This window comes from Nannobrachium achirus (genome assembly GCF_963921795.1).
Source record: "Nannobrachium achirus genome assembly, chromosome: 19".
In the NCBI taxonomy this organism is placed as follows: Eukaryota; Metazoa; Chordata; class Actinopteri; order Myctophiformes; family Myctophidae; genus Nannobrachium; species Nannobrachium achirus.
The window spans coordinates 4,555,206-4,579,791 of NC_137826.1; the positions used below are offsets into that span (position 1 = coordinate 4,555,206).

The window sequence follows — 24,586 nt, forward strand, 5'->3', positions numbered from 1 at the left end:
GAACCAAATGGACCCGGCGTGGATACATAGCCTACACTGAGAAGGATTTTCTGCGGTTCTTAAAGTGGGTTCCAGCTGTGGTCCATAGCTAAATGATAGATATAGGAACCAAATGGACCCGTATGGCCGTCTGTAAAACTCGTCGCGGGGAACGGGGGAAGTCCTCCCCGCGCGCCGGGTGTTTTGAACCGGCATGCGAACGTTAAAGCAGCCGACTAAACATGACACCAAAGCCCCGCTGACGCGAGCCTCTGGGCGGCAGGTAAACACACAAACACAACGGTGACCGTGGCTTGGCAAGCTCACAGCGTGGCACCAAGTTCATGTCGCCGTTGTGAGTGTGTCTGTACATCTGCTATTTAGTTAAAGCCATACTGTGTAAGATGCCCAACTAGTGGTCATTAGCCCTATAGCAAACCGCGGTCGCGTCCGCGTCTTTCGGACGTTTTTCGTACCTTCAGACCCCCGCGTCTGCCTCCACCTCGCTGAGATCTATCTTTTAAGGGGTCCCTTGTTCCTGTGCGTTCAGTAATTCCAGAGATACGGACTCCTTCACCCTGCCTGGTAGGCGAAATTACCTAGAGAAGGGATGGTACACACAGAAAAAAAAAGGTTCCAACTGGAACCAAAAATGGTTCTTCAGAGTGATTCCATAGAAGAACCATTTTTGGTTCCACAAAGAACCTTTTTCACCAAGGTTCTTTAAAGAACCATTTATTCGAATGGTTCGATAAAGAACCATTAAAGGTGCTTCAAAGAACCATCAAAAAATGGTTCTTTGAGGAACCATTTTTGGTTCCTCAAAGAACCATGTCAAAAAAAGGTTCTCTGAAGAACCTTTTGGAAAATGTTTTGAATAATGGTTCTTCAGCAAAAAAAATGGTTCTTCAGCTAAAAAATGGTTTTCCAGCTAAAGAAGTGGTTCTTAGGGTAATAAATGTTTCACTACACTTTAAAATATATCAGATTTGTTGGAAAAGATGAACACGAGATTAGTTATAACTCTTTGAATTTAATCAAATCATCATTTAATCAAAATTTAACATCAGTACAACAGTTTCAAAACATTTAAATCTCTTAAGTGCTGTGCAAGTAAAAAAGAAGAATACAAAGCAAGTCCACCTCATACAGGCTCCAGCCGCATACTTGACAGAGTTCAAAACAATGTGTTTACTCTTCCAGAGCTTCTCATCAACAGCAATGGGTACCTCCAAGTTTTTAAAATGAGCCTGCAAGTTCAGTGGAAGTTCTTGAAGGAACAAGTCACTGACTGTTGGTTGTGCATCATCTTTGATGAGACTTCCAATCCCAACACTGCTGAAGCAGTGTGCGCCACGTAGCTCTTGAAGTCGATGTGGGACTGCCGTCCTGCATGGGCGACATCCACGTAGCTGGCGTCATTCACGTCCCCGCTCGTGCCGTGGCCAGTTTTGTTGGCGTCGTAAGCAGCGTCACTACTAGTGCAGCTGCTGTTTGCCGTGTGGTGATGGTGGTGGGGAATGCTGAGGTACAGGGCACCCAAGCTGCTGCAGGAGAAGCCAGCCGGGTGCACATCCTCCTAGGAGCCATGGGAGGACTTGATGAGCCGGACGACTGGGACAGGCTGGAGCACAGGGGACACTGTCGTACACGTTCTGAAGAAGGGGGAGGTTCAGTTAGTCACATTTAAGATAGTTAAGTCTGTCCCTTTTCATACAAAATGGAAAATGGTTAGCAGTAGGTTTGTGTGGATGCTAGACGCTAGGAATAACAGCACCTCCTAGTCTTACTGTTCTAAATGTTCACTTTCTCTTTCTGGGGCCAAAAGGCTTGAGTTAAAATTTCTGAGTTGACATCAATACTAAAATAAACCTTGTATGTGATTCAGGTGTGCATGCACAATTAGTGCATTTATTATCCTGTTTACATTTAGAATTACAATTGAGGAAACAGATTGCTCCAATCTGATTTCAATGCATCTAGTGTTGTTTCTCAGCCCTTTTGGGGTCCGTGTCCCTTATCCAACATCCAATGTCATGATACAAATACTTTATATGATTCTGAAATTGTTTATTTTATGCCAATACCTTTTGTATGCAGAACGTTGTAGTCGAGGATGTTTTGTCTGATATCCTCCCAGCTCTCGTGCTCAGCAGGGACGACTGCCTTTCTGGTTCCATACGGTCACTGCTACCAGTACAGCTGCAACACACACATGCACACACACACACAATGATTGTGGGTAAAAGACAGTATGTGCAAAAGGATAGTGCCGGCATGATGCTGGGGATAAACCAGAATAACAGCAGTTCAAAACCAAAGATGAGGATGTTTCTAAGTACCTGGCTTTAATCTTTTACTGAAGAACTGGTGGTGCTGTGTTCAGAGCGATAGTGTAGCCTACTGAATGTGAGGGCCTACGCTACTAGTTACTAGATACTAGCAGAACCTCTAGTTTGGTTACATTTGTAATACTGTGTAATTTCAGTGAGGACACAGTGACCCCTTCCTCCACTTACCATAGAATAGCAGCAGACATATGCTGATGGCGGTGGCCTGTCCCAGCTTACACTGCTGACCTCTGAACCCTTCCTGGCAGCGGCAGCTACTCTTGAAATGATTTAAAAAAAAAAAAATGCTGCATTCATTCTTTTAAAATGTAAATTAAATTGACTTCAGAATTGTATATACTGTTACCTTTTAAGTCATCTTATACTATACTGCATAAACCTTAATTACCACTTTTGATGATGATGATGATGACCCACTTGGCAGTTCAGAAATCCATCTACCAATGTCATTGTTTGGAAGATTATTCTTTTTTTTATATTTACATTTTTATTATAGTGAAAACAATGGCTTCCATTATAACATTGCAACTTTTCAAGAATGCAAAGCCTAGTTTCTATTTGTTTTGATTCCCCATTAGATGGAGTTCTATGAATTTTGCTATCATGAACATTAGTGAGGACCAATTAAATGAAGATAGGTTGAAAAGTGGTGAGGTTGTCCTTTAATGTACAGTAGGGTCAGCAAAATGTTTATATTTAACATTAGTCCAATACTTGTCAAACATCAATTTCACCATTGATATGAACATACATAAATTATAATCTAAACACACAGAATTTTCCATATTACTGACATTTAATTATTTTGTGCCATTATCTTGTGGATGTGTCATTGTTACACACACGCGCGCACACACACACACACACACACACACACACACACACACACACACACACACACACACACACACACACACACTCCACAGGATAACTTACTTTGCTTTCTCACAGTATCTTGTCTTCATTTGCTGCCAGCAAATCCCTTCACACTTTCTGGAAGGAAATACAGAGTCAATTTCCCCCAAAAAACACATTGACCTGTCATTTAAATAACACAGACCACACATTACTCCAAATGCCTTCAACAACTTTACTAAACTTGACTTTAAGCTAGTTTACATCAAATGTTCAACTACATGCCTTCTTAGCTTTCAGCTAACAGTCAATTGAATTAGCAGCTGCAGCTAACAGCTAAGCTAACCAACAGTAATGTTGACTCTTCCCTCTGCCCTGGCAACAAACAACAAACAAATGTAACTACTGCTCGTTCTGCATGATGGCAGTGGAACATTCTAACGTCAACTAAAACATGTTGAAAGTCGAAAAAACCTTACCTTACTTCCAGAATGAAAGAAATGTTGAAGAATGGAGCTAACAACTTCCAGTTCAACTCGTGAGGAGACGTGACGCAGTTCAGTAGCCTACAGAGAAGGAAAAAGTGGGCGGGGCCGACATAATGTCGGCCCGCTGTTTTGTGTGTGTGTGTGTGTGTGTGTGTGTGTGTGTGTGTGTGTGTGTGTGTGTGTGTGTGTGTGTGTGTGTGTGTGTGTGCGTGCGTGCGTGCGTGCGTGCGCACGCAAGAGAGAGAGAGAGAGAGAGATATATATATATAACAGCCTAAAACATTAGATTCTAGACAGGCCTATTTGAAAAATTATATTATAGATGGAGTATATATCCATAGGCCTATATGGGCATGCTACCTTTTGTACCCATATATGGAGCAGACTGATTTGTTTGCACCTGATGCCATGACAACACATTTAGGTTAGATACACTTCATATTTGGGTGTAGTTGCATGGTTATGGCTGAGTCAGTGACATCAGAGATAAACCTGCCGGCTGGCTAAAAGGTCCTCCTTAATACAATTTTAATATAGGATGTTGTTTTTTATCTTCTATCTTTCCATCTCTTCATCTGCTGAATGCCTACATTGAAAATTTTAATTGTTTTAAATTAATATGTAGGTTATAATTTACAGTTGCAAAATACATACTGTAACCTCCATATAGGCCTAAGAACCTTTTAAATCCCAAAGAACCATGTGAGGAATCTGAAGAACCATTTGTTAAATAAAATGGTTCTTTAGTAGGTGATGGTTCTTTAAAGAACCATATAGCCTTTTAAAGAACCATTTAAGAACCATTATTTTTCTGTGTGTACAAACGGGCGACAACAAATATGGCTGCCATAGCGACCCCACTTCAAGATGCGCTGTGATTGGCCGGCAGTTGTATAACCCTCGCTGTGATTGGCCGGTAGTGTGATGACGCAATTTTGGCGCGAGATCCGGTCCACGGCAAGGATCTCAGTTTACATACAGAGAAGGCTTTACAGGCTGAAATTCACGGCGCGGATCTTCTAAAACTTTTGTGATTTAATAGTTAGGAGAATTTTAAGATTTGTTTTATAAAAAAAGTTACATAGTACAACTTTAAAGTGGCGTGTGAGGGAAACACACATAGGCCTACATTTAAACTGTTAAGAAAATATATTACAGACATGAACACACTTTCAGCGGCAGCTCCGGGGCGCTCGCCCCACTTGTAGCACCTACGTCGGGCTGCGAAGCTCCACGCCCAGCCGGCTGGCTGCTGCAGCACACGATTTGCTGGAACAAGTCTGAACGAGAGCACAGCTAGTTTACTGTCAATATTCCAGGATGACCTCCCACTTGGGTAATGACGCCCCCTGGCGATCATTCAGAGAAACTACTTCAGCTCCCGTACTAACGTAGGTAGGAAGGGCCTGTCACTCAAACCGGAGTGACCCGCCTCCAGGCTATATAAGCCCCCGGAGGCGGAAGTAAGATCCTCTTTTCACTCTCTGCGATATCACATTCAGATAAGTTGAAACTCAGCCTTTGTATTATTATTCTTCGCGCATTAGCCTAAAGCGGTGGCATTGGAGTCGCCCACCGGCGAGTGTTGAATTAACCCGTACTTAAGAATACTTATTCTTGTCCCGTCCTAAAACGACGGTTATTTCCTTCTATAACAAAGGATTATTACTGCTTGTTCAGGCCTCCGCCGAAGCAAGCGTGGCATAGCATTAGCCGTTAGCTTGTTAGCTCGTCTGCTATTTGTTAACGTTAGCTACACTGCTTACCGCTTGTTCAGGCCCTGCCCGAATCAAGCGTGGCCTAGCCTTAGCCGTTAGCTTGTTAGCTCGTCTGCTTCTGGTTAACTCTATCTACAGTGCTTCGCCATGGATCCTCTGGCCTTCCTGCCGAGGCAATGTCCAGGCTGTCCAGGACTCATCGACGGACAGGATCTTCACCCTCTCTGTGTCGGCTGCATGGGCGTTGCACACGCCTTCTCTGCACTGAGTCCTCAGGGGAGAGCAGGACCTTTCTGTGACTTCTGCGTGGCCTACGACCACGATGTACTGGTACACCGGTTCTACCTAGCCAGGGCAGGCCTCGGGGCCTGCGCTCCACCAGGTGGGTCCACTGCTCTCAACCCCACAGCCCAGTCTTTCCTTCCCCAGGCGGCCCGCACCGTTGGTCAAGGTGCGGCGCTGCCTTCAGGAGATCCGTTTGGCAAACAGCGCGCCATTCCAAGTCAAGATGGCGCCGTGCTACATGAGACACCGCCTGCCGCGCAACCGACCGCAGCTAGCTCCACTGTCACTGGAGCTGGCGGGTCTGGTGAAGTCGCCGCTAAGAAGGCGACCAAGAAGGCTAACATCCCTCCGGTAGCCTTTTCCCCTTCGGGCGCGGTGCCCAAAAAGAAACGCTCGGATGTGACCGTCGGGGACGTTCCCCTCGACGTGAGCATCACCAAAACAGTCCAGACTTTCAGGCGAGAGTCGGACCTGAGCTCCTGTCAGAGCGAGGGTTCTGGTTCTGAATACTCTGGATACACGGCCGAGGAGGAGGAGGACTCCGTCGAGGGCGATGGTTCTCGACTCACGGTCACAGTGAAAGGTAATGCCCCTGCGGCTCCAGCACGTCAACTGGACGCCGCAGGGAGCTCCCAGTCCTCCTCAGGCACCACTGCCCCTCCACCCGCCAGTCAAGCGGGTGAAGCGGGAGCAGAGGACGTCGATTCTGCAGCAGAAATGCTGGATCATCTCACGGTCTACATGAGAGCTCTTGCCAGAGTTGGAGAGGAGTTGCCACCTCCTCTCCCCTCTGAAGAGGCCGAGGATGATGACGAAATGCCCGGGCAGGAGCCTTCGGTTCCCGCCCCGTATGTCCTCTCCAGGCTGCCGCTGGTGAAAGGTTTCACCAAGGCCCTCCATTCCTCATGGAAGACACACAAAGACCCCAGGAAGCTGCCTTTTTCTGTGTTGGATTTGGTGGGCGGTGCGGAGGCAGGCATGTCCACCTGCCCTAACCTGGACCACCTGTTGGCACAATCTTTTCTGGGTTCCGTCAGACCCCAGTACAAGGATGTAGGCACGGCTAAAAACGGGCCGTTTGTCGGCCCCGTCGGCACCAACCCGCCGGGGTTCACTGTCCTGGAGGACAAGCTGCAGTCGGACAGGGCTCGTAACGCCTACCGGTCCGCTGCTCTGGCCGCTAAGGACCTGAATTTAATCCAGCTCTTGCTCGCTTCCACCAAGGACCTGGTCAAAGGTCTGCCCACGGGGGAGCACACAGCTGAACTGAACACTTTATTTGACATCATGCTGAAGGTCAATTGGCATGCGGTTAAGTGGATGGGCAGGTCCATGGACTACAACCTCCAGTCTGAGAGAGCCCGCTGGCTCGACTATGTCGACCTCGAGCCTAAGAGGGACGTGGGCGAGAAGCCTCTAGGTCCTCGCGGGGAGATGTACAAGTCTCTCATTAACATGGAGAACAGTCCCACCACCCTCATGGGTGGGGGCTTGGAGCTGCTGCAGGGTAGAGTTACCTTCTTCAAGGCGGCTAAGGACATCGTCGAGTCCACCACAGTGCCACAGGAAGAACCGCAGCAAGCTAGGAGGGCGTCCCGCTCCTCCCGCGTCAAGGAAAGGGGCCGCTCTGCTTCTTTTAAGAAGCACTCGTCTTCCTCCAGGGGAGCCTCTGCAGCCAGGGCGCCTGACAGGCCCCGCAGCAAGGTTGTGGTTCCCGAGCGCGCTCAGCCGCGCCGCCCGTCCAAGTATGGCAGGCAGCAGTCTTCCTACCGCGGTGGCCGCGGTAGGGGACAGCGCAAATGACACTCGGAAGAGGGGGATTGTGCTGGGGCGGGGGTCCGAGGTGTCTCTCGGTCCCCCTCCCCCCAAACGAGGGCGTTTTTCGGTACCCCGTGTCGGGGAAATGAAAATGTGGAATTTGATGCCTCCTGTGTCGACAATAAAAATGTTGAAAGAGCAAAGTCTGTCTCTGTCCAACTCTCTCGCACTAGCACAGACGACCCCATCGTGCATGCCTCCTGTAGTAATGATGAAGTCCTGTCAGGACTCGATAATCAATCACAGGTTTTATCGGCAACCAGTAATGTTAATGTCAAACAATTATGTGGTTCCTCAAGCGCGCGAGTGGGATATCCCTCGCGTCGACAATATGACTCCTTTATGCATGCCTCCTGTAAGAATGATGGAGTCCCGTCAGGACTCTTTAATCAGTCAAAGGTTTTATCAGCAACCAGTAATGTTAACGTCAAACAGTTATATGGTTCCTCATGCGCGCGAGTGGATTTTCCCTCGCGTGAGCGATGCTATGAATTTAACCTTGAGTCAGAAATTCTGTCGGCCTACTATGAGCCCGGGTCAAGGGACAAGCATAAAGGCCTTAGAGCAGGTATTAAACGTAAAAGTTCCTCTCCTGTCAGGGGAGAATGCTTTAGTTGTGGGCGAGTCTGTTTATCAGTCGAATCGCTTTGCTCTTCCTGTCGCTCTATCGAGCGAAAACCGAACGCTTCCGGTTTCACCGGATACGGATTCGCTAGCTACCCGCTTCCGGTCCGGCCGCAAAAAAGCTCCGCTAGTCAAGCGGTACAATCAGAAGGTGTTCCCGCCTTGCGGCCTATTGAACCCCTGCGCTCCGCATCCGGGTGTTCCGGATACGGATACGCAGGTTCCCCACTTCCGGTCCCGCCGCAAAATAGCTCCGCTAGTCAAGCGGTACAACCAGAAGGTGTTTCCGCCATGCGGCCTATTGAACCCTTGCGCTCCGCATCCGGTCGTTCCGGATACGGATACGCAGGTTCCTCACTTCCGGTCCGGCCGCCAAAAAGCTCCGCCGTCACGGAAGCACAGTGGTGGGGTTTCTCTCGCTCAAAACACGCTAGCACGCTGCGCGCGCCAGTGGAAGTTATGCAACCCGAGCCATTGGGTATTTCGAACGATAACCAGGGGTTACAGGTTACAGTTCGCAGACATACCCCCGCTTTCGAGCAGGGTTATTCATACCAGGGCGCGTGGTTTAAAAGCAAGTCTTTTGAGAGAAGAGATCAGCTCATTGCTAAGCAAGGGTGCTATAGTGGAGCTGGACAGGACCCAATCCCGCATGGGATTTTGGAGCCGTTATTTCCTGGTGCCCAAAAAGGGGGGGGGGCTACGTCCCATCCTGGACCTAAAGGCACTAAACGTGTACCTGAAGAAATACGTTTTCAGGATGCTAACTGTACCCACCATGTTACGGTCGGTCAGGCAAGGGGATTTCCACTGTTCAGTGGATCTGAAGGATGCTTATCAGCACGTCCAGATTTATCCCCCACACAGGAAATTCCTACGGTTCGCCTTCGAGGGTCGCCTGTACGAGTATACAGTACTCCCTTTCGGTCTGTCACTGAGCCCGAGGGTTTTCGTGAAAGTGACCGAAGCAGCCATCGCCCCGCTGAGACAGCAGGGCGTCAGGTTGGCGACGTACATCGACGATTGGATGATTTCAGCGAGCTCCGCCCACGAAGTGGCGCGTCACACACAAGTGGTTTTGGCTCACCTGAAGGCCTTAGGTTTCATAGTCAACCACGGCAAGAGCATGCTGACTCCAGCAAGTCGTCTTACATTCATTGGGGTCCTTCTGGACTCATCCGACATGTCGGCCCGTCTCTCGGAGGAGAGGGTGGACAGGTTTCGGGAATGTCTCGACTCCTTTCAAGTGGGCCAGGAGGTCACTTACAGGAGTTGCATGGTACTGACGGGAATGATGGCTTCCGCAGTACATCTGTTGCGTTTGGGCAGGTTTCATATGAGACCTTTTCAAAGATGGATGTTATCCCTCGGGATCCCGCCCTCCTTGAAGTACAAGAAGGTTACGGTTTCCCCTTCCTGCGCGATCGCCCTGTCTCCGTGGCTGGTGGAGGGGTTCCTCACCAGCGGAGTCTCGATTGGCGAGGTGGTTTCCCGCAAGTCGATCACGACAGACGCCAGTCTCAGTGGATGGGGAGCCACTTTCGAGGGGCGCACAGCGCAGGGGCTTTGGCCTCTGGAGATGAGGGGTCGTCACATCAACTATTTGGAGTTGATGGCTATACTCCTGGCGCTCAAGCATTTCGAGCCTTGGATTTTGCATTGTCACGTCCTGGTCAGGACAGACAATACGACGGCCATGTTTTATGTCAACAAACAGGGGGGCCTGTCGTCGTTGACACTGGACCATCTGGCTCGAGAATTGACGGTTTGGTGCTTGTCGCGCCTCAAGTCGATCAGGGCCTTACACGTCCCAGGTCTCCTCAACAGCGGAGCAGATCTCCTGTCCAGGGGAGGTCCTCGCTACGAGGATTGGTCTCTCCACCCCAGGGTGGCGAGCCAGATTTTTCGCAAGTTCGGTCAGCCAGTGGCGGACCTGTTTGCGTCAGCGGAGAATACGAAGTGTCCGTTGTTCTTCGCGGTGAAGGGCAGTCCTCCCTTGGGGTTGGACGCCTTAGCGCACACGTGGCCGAGAGGTCTACTGTACGCGTTTCCCCCCTTCGACTTAATCCGACCCACTCTGGAGAGAGTCAGGAGGTTCGGTCTGGAGATGCTCCTGGTGGCTCCCTACAAGGGCACGTGGAGATCGGCGATCGCCCCTCTCCTTTGCGAACCGGGTTGGCAGCTGCCTCAGTGCAGGGACCTGTTGAGTCAGGCCAGGGGGGAGATCTTCCACCAAGACCTGCAGGTCCTAGACCTGTGGGTTTGGCACGTGAAAGGTTAAACCTGCTGGCAGCCGGTTTTTCTTCTGAAGTGGTTGCTACCATTCAGAGTGCTAAGGCGCCCTCTACGAGGGCGTCTTATGATGGAAGGTGGAATGCCTTTGAGGACTGGTGTGAGTCGCGTGTTCCACCTGTGGTGGCTCATGTGGCGTCAGCCCAGGAAATTCTGGAATTTATGCAGAACCGCTTGAAAAGTGGTCTGGCATTTTCTACCCTTAGGGGGTATTTGGCGGCTATTAATGCCTGTCACCTGGGGGTGGCGGGCAAGGCACCTTCTAAAGTCCCGGAGGTCATCAAGTTCATGCAAGGAGTTGAACGTTTGAGGCCGGTGACTAGGTCTTTGTTCCCAGTTTGGGATCTGCAGGTGGTTCTAGGGGGCCTATGTCGGGCTCCCTTTGAGCCGCTTGTAGGGATGCCTTTGAAACTTTTGAGTTTCAAGACGGCTCTTTTGCTGGCCTTGGCCACGGCTAAAAGAGTTGGTGACCTGCAAGCTCTCTCGGTGTCTGCGGAGTGCATGCAGTTTATGAACAATGATCTCAAGGTGTTGCTCAAGCCTCATCTTAAGTTTGTTCCTAAGAACATGGTGGTTCCTAAGGAGCCTGTTGTTCTTCTGGCTTTTCATCCTCCTCCGTTTGTCTCGGTGGAGGATGAACGGCTGAATTGCCTTTGTCCTGTCAGGGCATTGAAGGCCTACTGTGACAGGACTGCTGGTTCTAGAGCTTCTTCTCAGCTCTTCGTGGAAATGGGCAATGTTCTTGTCAGAAAGCCGGTGTCTAGACCCACTCTTTCGAGGTGGATTGTGGATGCTATTAGGCTGGCTTACTCTAGTGCGGGTGTGGAAGTGCCGGCGGCACTTAAAGCCCATAGCACTAGAGGTGTGGCTACTTCGTGGGCACTGGCAAAGGGAGTCTCCGTTCAGGAGATTTGTGTTTCGGCGAATTGGTCTTCGCCTTCTACCTTTGCAGCCTACTATCACCTGGATATCGAATCCTCTTCGCTAGCGCATTCGGTTCTGGGTGCAGTTGCCTCCTCTACGTCATAGAGGAGTCGGATCTTCCCCTCCCACAGGTGGGCATGTAGCCACCTGGGGTATTTTGGGGGGACCCTGTGTTTTCCTTATATAGTGTGTCTTACTTATAAGGCGGACTTGTCCTTTTCATTTAGTTGAATGAGGCGGACTTCGGTCTGTCAGGGTCTCTCCTTATTTTCTCATGCCTTCACACCCAGGTCCGGTGGGCCTGGGACCTTCTGGGTGATGGGTCACGCCCGTTTGGGCTGTGCTCACCCGTATGAGGGGTGTGTGGGGGTATGAGAGTAGGTTGTGGCTTAGAGGGGAGTTTAAGAATCCCAAGTGGGAGGTCATCCTGGAATATTGACAGTAAACGGTAGGTTCCGTACGGAACCATTGTTTACTTAGATATGGAAGGATGACCTCCCACGTAATGCCCCTCTGTTTCACTGAATGTGGCAGAGAGTGGTATTAAGAGGATGTTACTTCCGCCTCCGGGGGCTTATATAGCCTGGAGGCGGGTCACTCCGGTTTGAGTGACAGGCCCTTCCTACCTACGTTAGTACGGGAGCTGAAGTAGTTTCTCTGAATGATCGCCAGGGGGCGTCATTACCCAAGTGGGAGGTCATCCTTCCATATCTAAGTAAACAATGGTTCCGTACGGAACCTACCGTTGTTGAAGGGGAAAAAGAGGACGGGCTTACCTTATCAGAGCAACTTTTCTGAAAGCTCCTTTGAATTGAAATGGACTCGTCTTCATTGAATTTGTCTTCACCAGTTCACTCACTGCTTCTCCCTCCAACAATGAAGAAAAATTGCGCCAAATCCCATAATGCAGATCGGTACCAGTAATTGGTAGTGATATCACAGTAACATTGTGAACACAATATTTTATTGTGAGATATATTATAAAGTGTTGTGAAATCCCCATAACAATTTATAGTACAGTCATTTGTTGTGATATCACAGAGCATTGTGCGATTACACAGTAATATTCACAATACAGTATTATATGGTGAAATAATAATGTAATGTGTTGTGAGATCCTGGTAATAATTAACAGTGCACGCACGCACGCACGCACGCACGCACGCACGCACGCATGTGAATTTCAGTAGGCTGTACTTATTTGTTATTATCTGTCATGTGCAATTTGTGTTTACAAAACATACAAAGCAAACAGAAGATTTCAATTTGTATTTATATGCATCCATTTTCTGGAGGGTGAAGGGGCTGCTCAAATGCAAAAAGGGAATTATAGTGTGATCGACAACCCAACATAGTGTACACCAAGCGAAGCGGAACACACATTTGCCATGAAATATAAAAGAGCCGCCACATGTTGTAAAGCAGAACCCCTAACCTCTGCTGTTATCCTGATAAACACTTTTTTGTGATGACTCGTGGGTTATGCGTCTTCACATTATGACTTGACATATTGATTAATATGACTATTAATCATATTCATAAATTACTATTACTATGCAAAATAATATTTTTCACATGAATCAAGTGCTTCATTGTTAGTTATACACAAGACCAACTTTTCAGTCAAGAGTATCCCTGATGTATCCCCCCTTTTGCAGTAGATGTAAGGTGGCACATATGGATCACTTGCACATTGGTTTTGGTCATGTCAAACTAGATTCTCAATTAATGTTTTTCTAAAGTCGTCTGCTGGCTATTCTCGGTGTAACAATAGGTGGCAGGTTCATTGCTCAGACCCCAGTGAGTCAGATTAAATAGCCATTTAAAGACAATGCAACAATTTAAAAAAGCATGTGACATCAGTCAACAATCATTGTCCTACCTGAGCTCCAGAATAAAGCGAAGAGCATCACTACTTGATACATATCTTAGCTGATTTCAGTCACACTTGAGTCTGAACTGGACCTTCACTTAACAAGACATGTGATCTTCTATCTCTATTTTTGACGGCTCTCAGCTCTCTTATATCTTTTCATCAGGATGTGGTTTCTCTGCATGCATCAGAGTTTTCCAGGTAGCTGTTATCATTAAGGTCTAATCTGAAATGGAAAATGTAACACTTCAAATGAGTGTGCCTCTTTAAATAAACGTTTCCGAGTTTATTTTCTCCAAAATGTGCTCATTTTTAATCTCGGACATTTACAAGTTTAAACTTGAAAGAGGATTCCGAGTTTAATCTTGGAAATGTGTGAGTTTGATCTCAGAATATTATTATTTCTTCTTCACCTATGGCCCTAATACGGCGCCGTAGGTTCCCAGGAGTTATAGGAACATGTGGGAATGAGTCTCTAGGGCCTCTTTTACACTGGCAGCCAAATCCAGCCTGAATCAGATCTGTGTCACATCCGGATTGGAATCTGATTGTTCCAAACCTCCACCGGCTGTCCGTCAGTCCCTCCGTCTGTCCGCCACGTCATGTCACACTTTTGGCCCTACTCTTATCTCCGGCACCGTTGCCCCTATCCATGCCAAACTTTGCACACACACTCCCTGGCTGGCAAACCACAACCTCCGCCCCTGATTTCTCACATGCCCTCTTCTAGCGCCACCATGAGGTTGCTTTTTGCACACAACAATATTGTGTATACATGGCACCGTTGCCCCTATCCATGCCAAACTTTGCACACACACACACACACTCCTTGGATGGCAACTCACAACCTCCAGCCCTGATTTCTCACATGGCCCTCTTCTAGCCCCCTTTGATGTCTATGTGTGCATGTGTCTGGCTCTAATGGTAAGAGTCTTTCAATGGTTTGTTTTTCTGTTTCCAGTGAGTGTTGACGTGACCTGATGGCCAATGTGACCTCATCAGCTGCAGCCACAGAGTTCCATAGAACCATAGGCGGAGTGTGATCCACCTGTTACTCAGCCAAGAGATGGTGTGAGATAAGGGGCCCTATTTCCGTCCATGCTAAACCCTAAGGTTCTTTACCTTTTTTTTTACTAGTTTGAAAAACATTTTAAATTTAAATACTTTTAAAATACTACATCCACACATTGTGAGCTTGTAGATCAGCTATTTGAACTATTTAAAAAAAAAGGCAAAGAACTTTAGGGGTTTAGGGGGGGGGGGTCTGGCCCTGTTACAGATGTTGTCCAAAAATCATGCCGATCGGTACACAGTATCTCTATAGCCATTAAACGAAACGGGTATTTCTTACATTGATGCTCCTACATATTATCATGCAAGCACCAGCTAAAGTTACTTTCCATCCCTCATATACTGTGTGCACAGTGCACATCCCATAACCCACACACTGCACATCATTTCGGAGCTCATATCTTTGAGCGGGTAAGGGCTAGTTTTTTATTAATTTAAGAAGCCAACTTTCAGAACACACACACACACACACACACACACACACACACACACACACACACACACACACACACAGGAAATGTACCCCCTCTCTGCAAAACACACACACACACACACACACACACACACACACACACACGCGCATACACACGCACACACACACACACACACACACACACACACGCACACACACGCACACACACACACACACACACACACACACACACACACCTTTCTGAATCACCTAACAAAAAATACCGACACACGCATGCATCGACGGATTATTGAAAAGGATATTAAGCTACCTTATTTAGAGTTAGTTCTGGACTGTACTCGCATGTTTTGTGTTTTGTGATGTTAGAGAAATTTTTTGAAGCTACAAGAAGACTAGTCACTTCAGTCGACAGTACCCCACACATTTAGCCAGGTTGATATTAATGAAAAACTGCAAGCAGTTGATGATGGCAGATATGATCAGATAAGCTTACGGCCACAAAAAGTGGCAGTGCACCACAGAGAGTAAAGGTTTGACATCAGAGAGTAGCAGAGGGGAAGTGATGGTGCATGCTGATATTTTTATGTGTGTCCAAATATGAACTGTCAGTCTAATCTAATCTAATGAGAACAAAATGAACTTTTCATTGCTGCCATACTGAATAGAGAGAATATTATAACAAATGTAATGCATTATCGTTACTTAAACAAGGACAGTCAAAATGCAAACATACAATAGCCTATACAGGCCTGCCCACCATAAATATGACAGCATACTGAAAGCGTTTTCCTTTATGTTATTTTGCATTGAGCCTTTGAGATAATTGTCAGTTACTGCTCACACAAAGGATTATATCAATACATCAACATTGTGTAAATTAGTACTTATAATAATACAATAATTGGGCTAAGTGATCTCAGCACTGTGTTTGTACAATACCAGCAGCAGGGTCTTCACATGAGGACAAACATATCGTCGTTGTCGGGTGAAAAACTTGTATGTCCAAAACCGTTCGTTTTGCATTTATCATTTTAAAAACGATTTAAACTAGTGAAAACAGCCGATTTCACTACTTTTGTGCGACGGCCTTGTATGATGAAGCAGGGCTTTGCTTTGCGAAATAAATTACAAATTTGAAACTTGGAGATACGAGGTTTCTGCCCGACAGTGACGATAGGGATGTGATGATGAGGTTTGTAGCTGCACAATTACAACAAAGAATCACACATCAGTACTGTAAAACTACCTCAATCCAGAACAACATGATTCTGACCATGTCATAATAGGCAAACATTTGGAGAAAATATCAGATCTAGAAGCTCACAATACGCTGCAACATGGCATGTTGAGAGCTTGTAGATCAGCTATTTTTGGGACAGATTTTTCGTTTGGACGTATAAAAAAGAGGGGGCCAAAGAATATAGGGCTCAAGTAAGTGGATAAAGTTGGTGTTTACAGTACATGTTCACGTCATAATTAGTTTAGCTTTTCATGTTGTTGTGTTTGTATTGCAGGTGTGTCTTATCTTAAAGGAGTAGTTCACCCCCAAAATGACTTTTTTTCTATTGATTACTCATGCCATGGAGACTAGAGTTCAATAATATTTTTAGTTTTTTGTCGCATTACTAAGACAAAAATGTGATAACAATAAATTTACCCCCATTCATTCCGGATGGGGGGACCCGTTTCGAATCCGGAATCAATGGGGGTAAATGTACTCAAATCAAATTGTTGTCTTAGGAATGTGACAAAAAACTAAAAATATTATTGAACTCTAGTCTCCATGGCATGAGTAATCAATAGAAAAAAAGTCATTTTGGGGGTGAACTACTCCTTTAAGTCCAATGTTCTAAGTGTGTGGCGCATTCATGTTCAAGTTGCCTGCTTCCATTTCATCACGTGTTTCCTGCTATGCTGTGGCTCTAATGGTAAGAGTCTTATACCACTGTTTTTCAATGTTTCCAGTGAGTGTTGACGTGACCTGATGATCAGTTTGACGTCAGCTGCAGCCACAGAGTTCTATAGAACCTACCTAGAGAGATGGAGTGAGATAAGGGGACAAAATCGACCATTAACTGCATGCGTGACACAACGCACATAGTCTAGTAGATAGAAGGGGTTTTCATGCACCCCCGGAAATGTATTTCTAATCAGCGTTTCCTTATTGGAAAAAATTTGCTGAAAGTGATGAGCTATGTTAGAAAGTTGTCAAAATGTCCCTACTACCCCAAAACCCCCCTTTTGGCATATGGCTCCGGTGGAATTGTTTAAAGCCAAATATTAATTCACTGAAATTACATAAATAGGCATGGAAGTCTGAAAATGGGCATGGAGTATCCTGACACATAGGGGTAAGTAACCGAATAGGATTTTGGGGCGTGCTACGATTGTATTTTTAAATATGACCCGCATCATCCCCAGAAACACACAAAAATATACTGTCCGATTGAAAACAACAATAAGGATGATTCATTCCCAGCACTTTATGGTGAATATCACTGCCTCATTCCTCAACCTTCCCATATCCCTAAGCTTCAATTTGAGCCCAAGATGACCTTTCTATCTTGAAAATTACTCTTTCTGTAGCCAAAGTTCTGCACTATACCTTTTAATCAATGTTTCCTTATTGAAAAACATATGCGGAAAATGATGAGCTATGTTAAAAAGTTGTCAACATGTCCCAGTCCCATCTACCATTTTTATGCAAATTAGTGCCGCCATTATTGACAAATCGACTGTCACTATGTCTCAGCCAATATAGCACTAAAATGAACAAATAAGGTGTCTAGACCTATGTTTTGAGGGTCAAGGATCTCATTGAAACTATTCTTAAAGTGGCCACACCTTGTTGGTGTGAACCGACATTACAATATAATCACATTTCTACCAAATAAGAGATAGGCCTACACAGCCGAGCGCTCCAGACCTCCGCTCCAGCCAATCACAAGCTGCGCCTTCTAATGTATGCGACACCGTCTCCTACGGTAGGAGTAATCGCAACCCGGGTGTCCTGGGTTACTCGAGTAGTACAATTCCGCCCCATAACATGAGACGATTTGCAAGTAATTCCTTCCCATCCAATGCAGTGATTCAATGTGGATCGGTGCCCTCTATCCTAACCAATCGGAGGTGTCCCAAATGTGTCTGCATGCAAGCACGCCAACTAACAAAGGAATCATAACGATTCTGCATTGCCGTAGTAATCAGCACAGCAGCAATCATGGTAACTGCGTCTAGTGCAGACTCAGAGCCTGATCTTGCTTTTCACCTAGGATCATAGAACAACACCCTGTGGAAGAGAGAGGAGAATGTAGTAAATGAAAGTGGAGCAGAGATATTTGTTTTAAGAGAATTTGATGTTTGCGCAAGTGTTTATTGCTCAGTGTTTTCATTTTACAAACTGGGATTCTCTTCGAATGATTTATGCTTGTGTGTCACGATCTGAAAACTCGTGGCTCGCTCCGGTGCTGACCTCGCATCACCAATCTTTTCACCTACTCCGGTGCCGACTACCGCGTGCGGCTCGCGGCTAGCTTTCCTGCGTGGCTCGCTGGCTATGAGGAAAGAGAGAGGCGACCGGGGCACTTCGCGACAGTCACTCCTCTGGAGAGAAGATTAATCCTGGCTGCAAACGTATTCCGTGATGTTTTGCGCCATCTATGCCCGTAGCCAATCCGATGGCCATAAATGGGCATATGTCCAGAAATCTTGAGGATTGGTGGATTGGTGAGATTCACGTGACATTTCAGCCAACCAGACTATAAATGGGCCAATCAACATAATTTGTCAAGCTTTATGTGACATCATAATATCTTTCTATAAAATGGCTGGAGCGGGCGCAAACCTCTATCCAATGGGAAAACCCTTGAAAAAACACAGAGTGACGTCATCAATTGGGTGATGACGTCATCACCATATATAAATATGACCAGATATGAACGTAAAGGGTGATGTCATAATATTAGGTCTATTAGGGAAATCTGCGTCTGTGTGTATGCGCTGAAGTTATCCAAGGAGAAAACCCTTGAGAAAACATCATAATATCTTACTATAAAACGGGCACAGCAGGCGCAAACCTCTAGTAGGGTAAAGTAGGGAAACCTACGTCCGTGTGTCTGTGCTGACGTCATCCAATGGGAATGACGGATTTGCAGAATGGTCAAACCTTGCGGGACGTTTGTGCCGCCAAACAAACACACATACTGTACATGCCAGCGGCACATAGCAGCACTGCATTCTTTTAGAGGAGCAATTGATGGTTAGATCTGCATTGGTTCCGGCGTGTAAAAATGTTCTGCTGGACAATCCATCTGAAAGGAACGAAGAGATGCAGGCATGCTGCTGTGACAGTTGGACCAATCCGCAAATCCGTCATTCCCATTGGATGACGTCAGCACACAGACACACAGACATAGATTTTCCCTAATTTATATTAAACAGCGGGACATCAACATATTGAGATTTTGCCATGTTGGAGAACAGTGATGTCAACATGTGTATATCAGACAGATATTGTGTGGTTTTGATTCAGTCATTGCTTCTCATATCATTATCATAATATGATAATGTCTCTTCCAGCAGGTCCTTGTGTCCCGCCCACCGACCCAGTCAAATGTGAGGCTTATGATGAAACATTAGACAAAAAGTCTACAATGGCCCCCAGTACACAGTTGAAAGAGGCCAAGGCCGAAATGCAAAAGGGGATTCGGGCGATTTTGCTCGGTCCGCCCGGGGCCGGCAAAGGGACGCAGGGCCCGAGGCTGGCAGATCAGTACGGTGTTTGCCACCTGGCCACTGGAGACATGCTGAGGGCCATGGTGGCATCAGGCTCCGAGCTCGGCAAGAGGCTTAAAGAGACCATGGATGCTGGAAAACTGGTCAGTGACGAGATGGTATTGGAACTCATAGAGAAGAACCTGGACACGCCACCCTGCAAGAATGGCTTCTTGTTGGATGGTTTCCCCCGCACAGTCAAACAAGCAGAGATGCTCGATGACTTGATGGACAAGAGACAGGAGAAGCTGGACTCAGTGATTGAGTTCTCTATTGATGATGACTCTCTGCTGGTCCGCAGGATCTGTGGCAGGCTAATTCACCAGGCAAGTGGACGCTCTTATCACGAAGAGTTCAACCCTCCCAAAGAACCCATGAAAGACGACGTGACGGGTGAGCCCCTGATGAGGCGCAGCGATGACAATGAGTCGACACTGCGCTCGCGCCTGGACGCGTACCACCGGCAGACGGTGCCTCTGGTGCAATACTACAGCAAACAGGGCCTGCACACAGCTGTGGACGCCGCCCAGACACCCAACGTTGTCTTTGGCGCCATCGTAGCCACCTTCTCTGCTACCAGCGAGACCAGCGCTGCTGCCCGCGCCTCCGCCTCATGTTGATTCCTGCGCATCTCCATTCCAACCCTGACTACAGAGAGACGAGACATTGTGGTGGGTGAACAGATGGAAAGATGGCTGGGTGTTGATGTCAGCCCATCATGTTTCTTATATTACACTGACAGGAATAAGTGAATCCCGGGGCGCCCGCCCGCTGGCCTACTGGTCCAGGTGCATACCACTTAGGCATTGCCACATAGGTGTGGATGCCTGGCGGCGTTGCCCGTTCGATTCCCGATCCGGATGACCTTTGCCACATGTCACTCCCCATCTCTCCGCCCGTTTCCTGTCAGTCTACTGTCTTATCAATTAAGGCATAAAAAAGCAAAACAAAAACAAAAAAGGAATAAGTGAATTCCATGTACTGTTAATGACAACCCAAATAATAAAGCTCAAAGGATGCTTTTTACAATCTCTCTCTCTCTCTCTGTCTCTCTCAATTTCAAAAGCCTTATTGGCATGATAAAGTATGTCTTACATTGCCAAACAAATCATAACACTGCAACTGTGTATTCTCGGTTTAGGGCCAAATAGCATTATAATTTGCTTTGGGTTATCGTTGTATTTCGCCCAATTTTTCCTTTGGGCGTCCGAGCGTCTAGTCGGGGACCGGCCTACTCGGGAACAATGTAAATAGGGAATGAATGCCCCGCCCTTTAATGCAAACCCCATTATACCTGTTGTCATAGGACCCGTTGTGACCATTTATTTGCCTGTGTCCTATGCCCATATTGGAGATATCTTTCTGCGTCCATTTTATGCCCATATATGGAGATCTCTGTATCTGTCTGTCTGTGTCCCTTTATGCCCATTATGGAGATCTCTGTATCTGTCTGTACCTCAGACTATGTCAGACTATGTTGCAGACACAGTGCCGGTTCCAGAAAACCGTGATGTCAGACATCAGCTCTGCATACGGAGATTCCTTTGAAGCCAGTGGGACGAACGGTTCTCCAGATACGCGGGGCACATACTCAAAGAGATTTCTTGCAGGGTCTCTGAGTTTGGAGCCAAAAGCAAAATACCTCAGACCTCGAATGCTCCAACATGCAACAGTAAAACACTTTTGTTCCATGAATAGACTAATATCTGTTACAAAAAATTAGAAAAGCATCAACTTGACAATACTCTTAACTGTACTGTCAAATATAAACTGTAAAAAACTACGTTTTGGTTGTTCACATCTTCATCTTACTGTGTGTGTGTGTGTGTGTGTGTGTGTGTGTGTGTGTGTGTGTGTGTGTGTGTGTGTGTGTGTGTGTGTGTGTGTGTGTGTGTGTGTGTGTGTGTGTGTGTGTGTGTGTGTGGGGCAGGCAGGCAGGCAGCTGGAACCAGCCAGAGGACTGCCACGATGGGCCAGAGTGCCCCCCAGGCCAGTGGCTAGGGGGCAGACTCTGGCCCGAGAAATAAGGAATTTCTCTGCCTTCTATGATCCTATTGTTTACTGAGACACTACACTGTCTCTCTGCATTCTATGATCCTATAGTTCACTGAGACACTACGCTGTCTCTCTGCATTCTATGATCCTATAGTTCACTGAGACACTACGCTGTCTCTCTGCATTCTATGATCCTATAGTTCACTGAGACACTACGCTGTCTCTCTGCATTCTATGATCCTATCTGCATTCTATGATCCTATAGTTTACTGAGACACTACACTGTCTCTCTGCATTCTATGATCCTATAGTTTACTGAGACACTACACTGTCTCTCTGCATTCTATGATCCTATAGTTTACTGAGACACTACACTGTCTCTCTGCATTCTATGATCCTATAGTTTACTGAGACACTACACTGTCTCTCTGCATTCTATGATCCTATAGTTTACTGAGACACTACACTGTCTCTCTGCATTCTATGATCCTATAGTTTACTGAGACACTACACTGTCTCTCTGCATTCTATGATCCTATAGTTTACTGAGACACTACGCTGCCTCTGCATTCTATGATCCTATAGTTTACTGATCCTATAGTTCACTGAGACACTACACTGTCTCTCTGCATTCTATGATCCTATAGTTTACTGAGACGCTACGCTGTCTCTCTGCATTCTATGATCCTATAGTTCACTGAGACGCTACGCTGTCTCTCTGCATTCTATGATCCTATAGTTTACTGAGACACTACACTGTCTCTCTGCATTCTATGATCCTATAGTTTACTGAGACACTACACTGTCTCTCTGCATTCTATGATCCTATAGTTTACTGAGACACTACACTGTCTCTCTGCATTCTATGATCCTATAGTTTACTGAGACACTACACTGTCTCTCTGCATTCTATGATCCTATAGTTTACTGAGACACTACACTGTCTCTCTGCATTCTATGATCCTATAGTTTACTGAGACACTACGCTGCCTCTGCATTCTATGATCCTATAGTTTACTGATCCTATAGTTCACTGAGACACTACACTGTCTCTCTGCATTCTATGATCCTATAGTTTACTGAGACGCTACGCTGTCTCTCTGCATTCTATGATCCTATAGTTCACTGAGACGCTACGCTGTCTCTCTGCATTCTATGATCCTATAGTTCACTGAGACACTACACTGTCTCTCTGCATTCTATGATCCTATAGTTTACTGAGACACTACACTGTCTCTCTGCATTCTATGATCCTATAGTTTACTGAGACACTACACTGTCTCTCTGCATTCTATGATCCTATAGTTTACTGAGACACTACACTGTCTCTCTGCATTCTATGATCCTATAGTTTACTGAGACACTACACTGTCTCTCTGCATTCTATGATCCTATAGTTTACTGAGACACTACACTGTCTCTCTGCATTCTATGATCCTATAGTTTACTGAGACACTACGCTGCCTCTGCATTCTATGATCCTATAGTTTACTGATCCTATAGTTCACTGAGACACTACACTGTCTCTCTGCATTCTATGATCCTATAGTTTACTGAGACGCTACGCTGTCTCTCTGCATTCTATGATCCTATAGTTCACTGAGACGCTACGCTGTCTCTCTGCATTCTATGATCCTATAGTTTACTGAGACACTACGCTGTCTCTCTGCATTCTATGATCCTATAGTTTACTGAGACACTACGCTGTCTCTGCATTCTATGATCCTATAGTTTACTGAGACACTACGCTGCCTCTCTGCATTCTATGATCCTATAGTATAGTTTACTGAGACACTACACTGTCTCTCTGCATTCTATGATCCTACACTTTACTGAGACACTACGCTGTCTCTCTGCATTCTATGATCCTATACTTTACTGAGACACTACACTGTCTCTCTGCATTCTATGATCCTATAGTTTACTGAGACACTACACTGCCTCTCTGCATTCTATGATCCTATAGTTTACTGAGACACTACACTGTCTCTCTGCATTCTATGATCCTACACTTTACTGAGACACTACGCTGTCTCTCTGCATTCTATGATCCTATACTTTACTGAGACACTACGCTGTCTCTCTGCATTCTATGATCCTATACTTTACTGAGACACTACACTGTCTCTCTGCATATGATCCTATAATTTACTGAGACACTACACTGCCTCTCTGTGTTCTACGATCCTATAGTTTGTAGCGGTTTGTTAAATGGCTTTGGAAATTAATTGCGGGGGTGCCAGTCTGGCAGAAGGATCTGTATATTATTTTCTTCAAACTTTTAAAGCTAATTTACTGCCCACAGAATAGAAGAGAGACAGATGTTTTGTCCAGAAATTCTTGGTAGTCCAATAGTGCTGTCAACTTTACGTGTTTGTGAAAATGCTTTATCTTCCCTGACCTATATTTACAGTTACCAGTGTATACTCTCAGTTCCTCGAAGTCAGAGGTGGTACTCCAAGAAGGAGACGAGGCATTCTTGTCACGTCTGTCGTACCCTCAGAGACCATGTGTCCTCTAAATTCTTCAGGAGACGGTGCCATTTTTCACCAGGCAAGTGGACGCTCTTATCACGAAGAGTTCAACCCTCCCAAAGAACCCATGAAAGACGATGTGACGGGCAGCAATGACAATGAGTCGACACTGTACCACCAGCAGACGGTGTCTCTGGTGTAATACTACAGCAAACAGGGCCTGCACACAGCTGTGGACGGCGCCCAGACACCCAACGTCGTCTTTGCCGCCATCATAGCCACCTTCTCTGCTACCAGTGCGACCAGCGCTGCTGCCCGCGCCTCCACCTCAGGTTGAGTCCTCTGCATCTCCATTCCAACCCTGACTACGGAGAGACAAGACATTGTGGTGGGTGAACAGATACTCACTATTATTTTGGCTCACAATTACACAGGTGTATCAACATCGAGTCTGTACTCTCCTGAGTACAGAAGATACTTTGTGTGATAATACATAATTTGTGTCATAATTGCGTTTTGACCTCATGCAGAATGAAGTGGTGACTTGTTGCTACCATCAGGTCCCAGACTTGGTATAGAAACCTCCACCAGCTCTCCGTCTCTTGTGTCACACTAATAATACCCCACATGCCA

The 24,586-nt window shown here is 46.3% G+C and overlaps 1 protein-coding gene and 1 long non-coding RNA gene across 2 annotated transcripts; one reads left to right on the forward strand and one right to left on the reverse strand.

The window, feature by feature from the left end:
* Nucleotides 1-1,088: 1,088 nt before the first annotated feature.
* Nucleotides 1,089-3,766, reverse strand: LOC308303989. Its single transcript, XR_013963037.1, has 5 exons — nucleotides 3,665-3,766; nucleotides 3,267-3,323; nucleotides 2,499-2,584; nucleotides 2,067-2,181; nucleotides 1,089-1,634 (listed from the first exon to the last, which is right to left on the reverse strand). It is a non-coding gene; the product is annotated as an uncharacterized lncRNA (long non-coding RNA).
* A 15,597-nt stretch (nucleotides 3,767-19,363) lies between these two features.
* Nucleotides 19,364-20,104, forward strand: LOC308304158 (adenylate kinase 2, mitochondrial-like; the record flags this gene model as incomplete). Its single annotated transcript, XM_080748717.1, has 1 exon — nucleotides 19,364-20,104. The coding sequence occupies one exon, from the start codon at nucleotides 19,364-19,366 to the stop codon at nucleotides 20,102-20,104; it is 741 nt and encodes a 246-aa protein (XP_080604843.1).
* Between the last annotated feature and the right edge of the window lie 4,482 nt (nucleotides 20,105-24,586).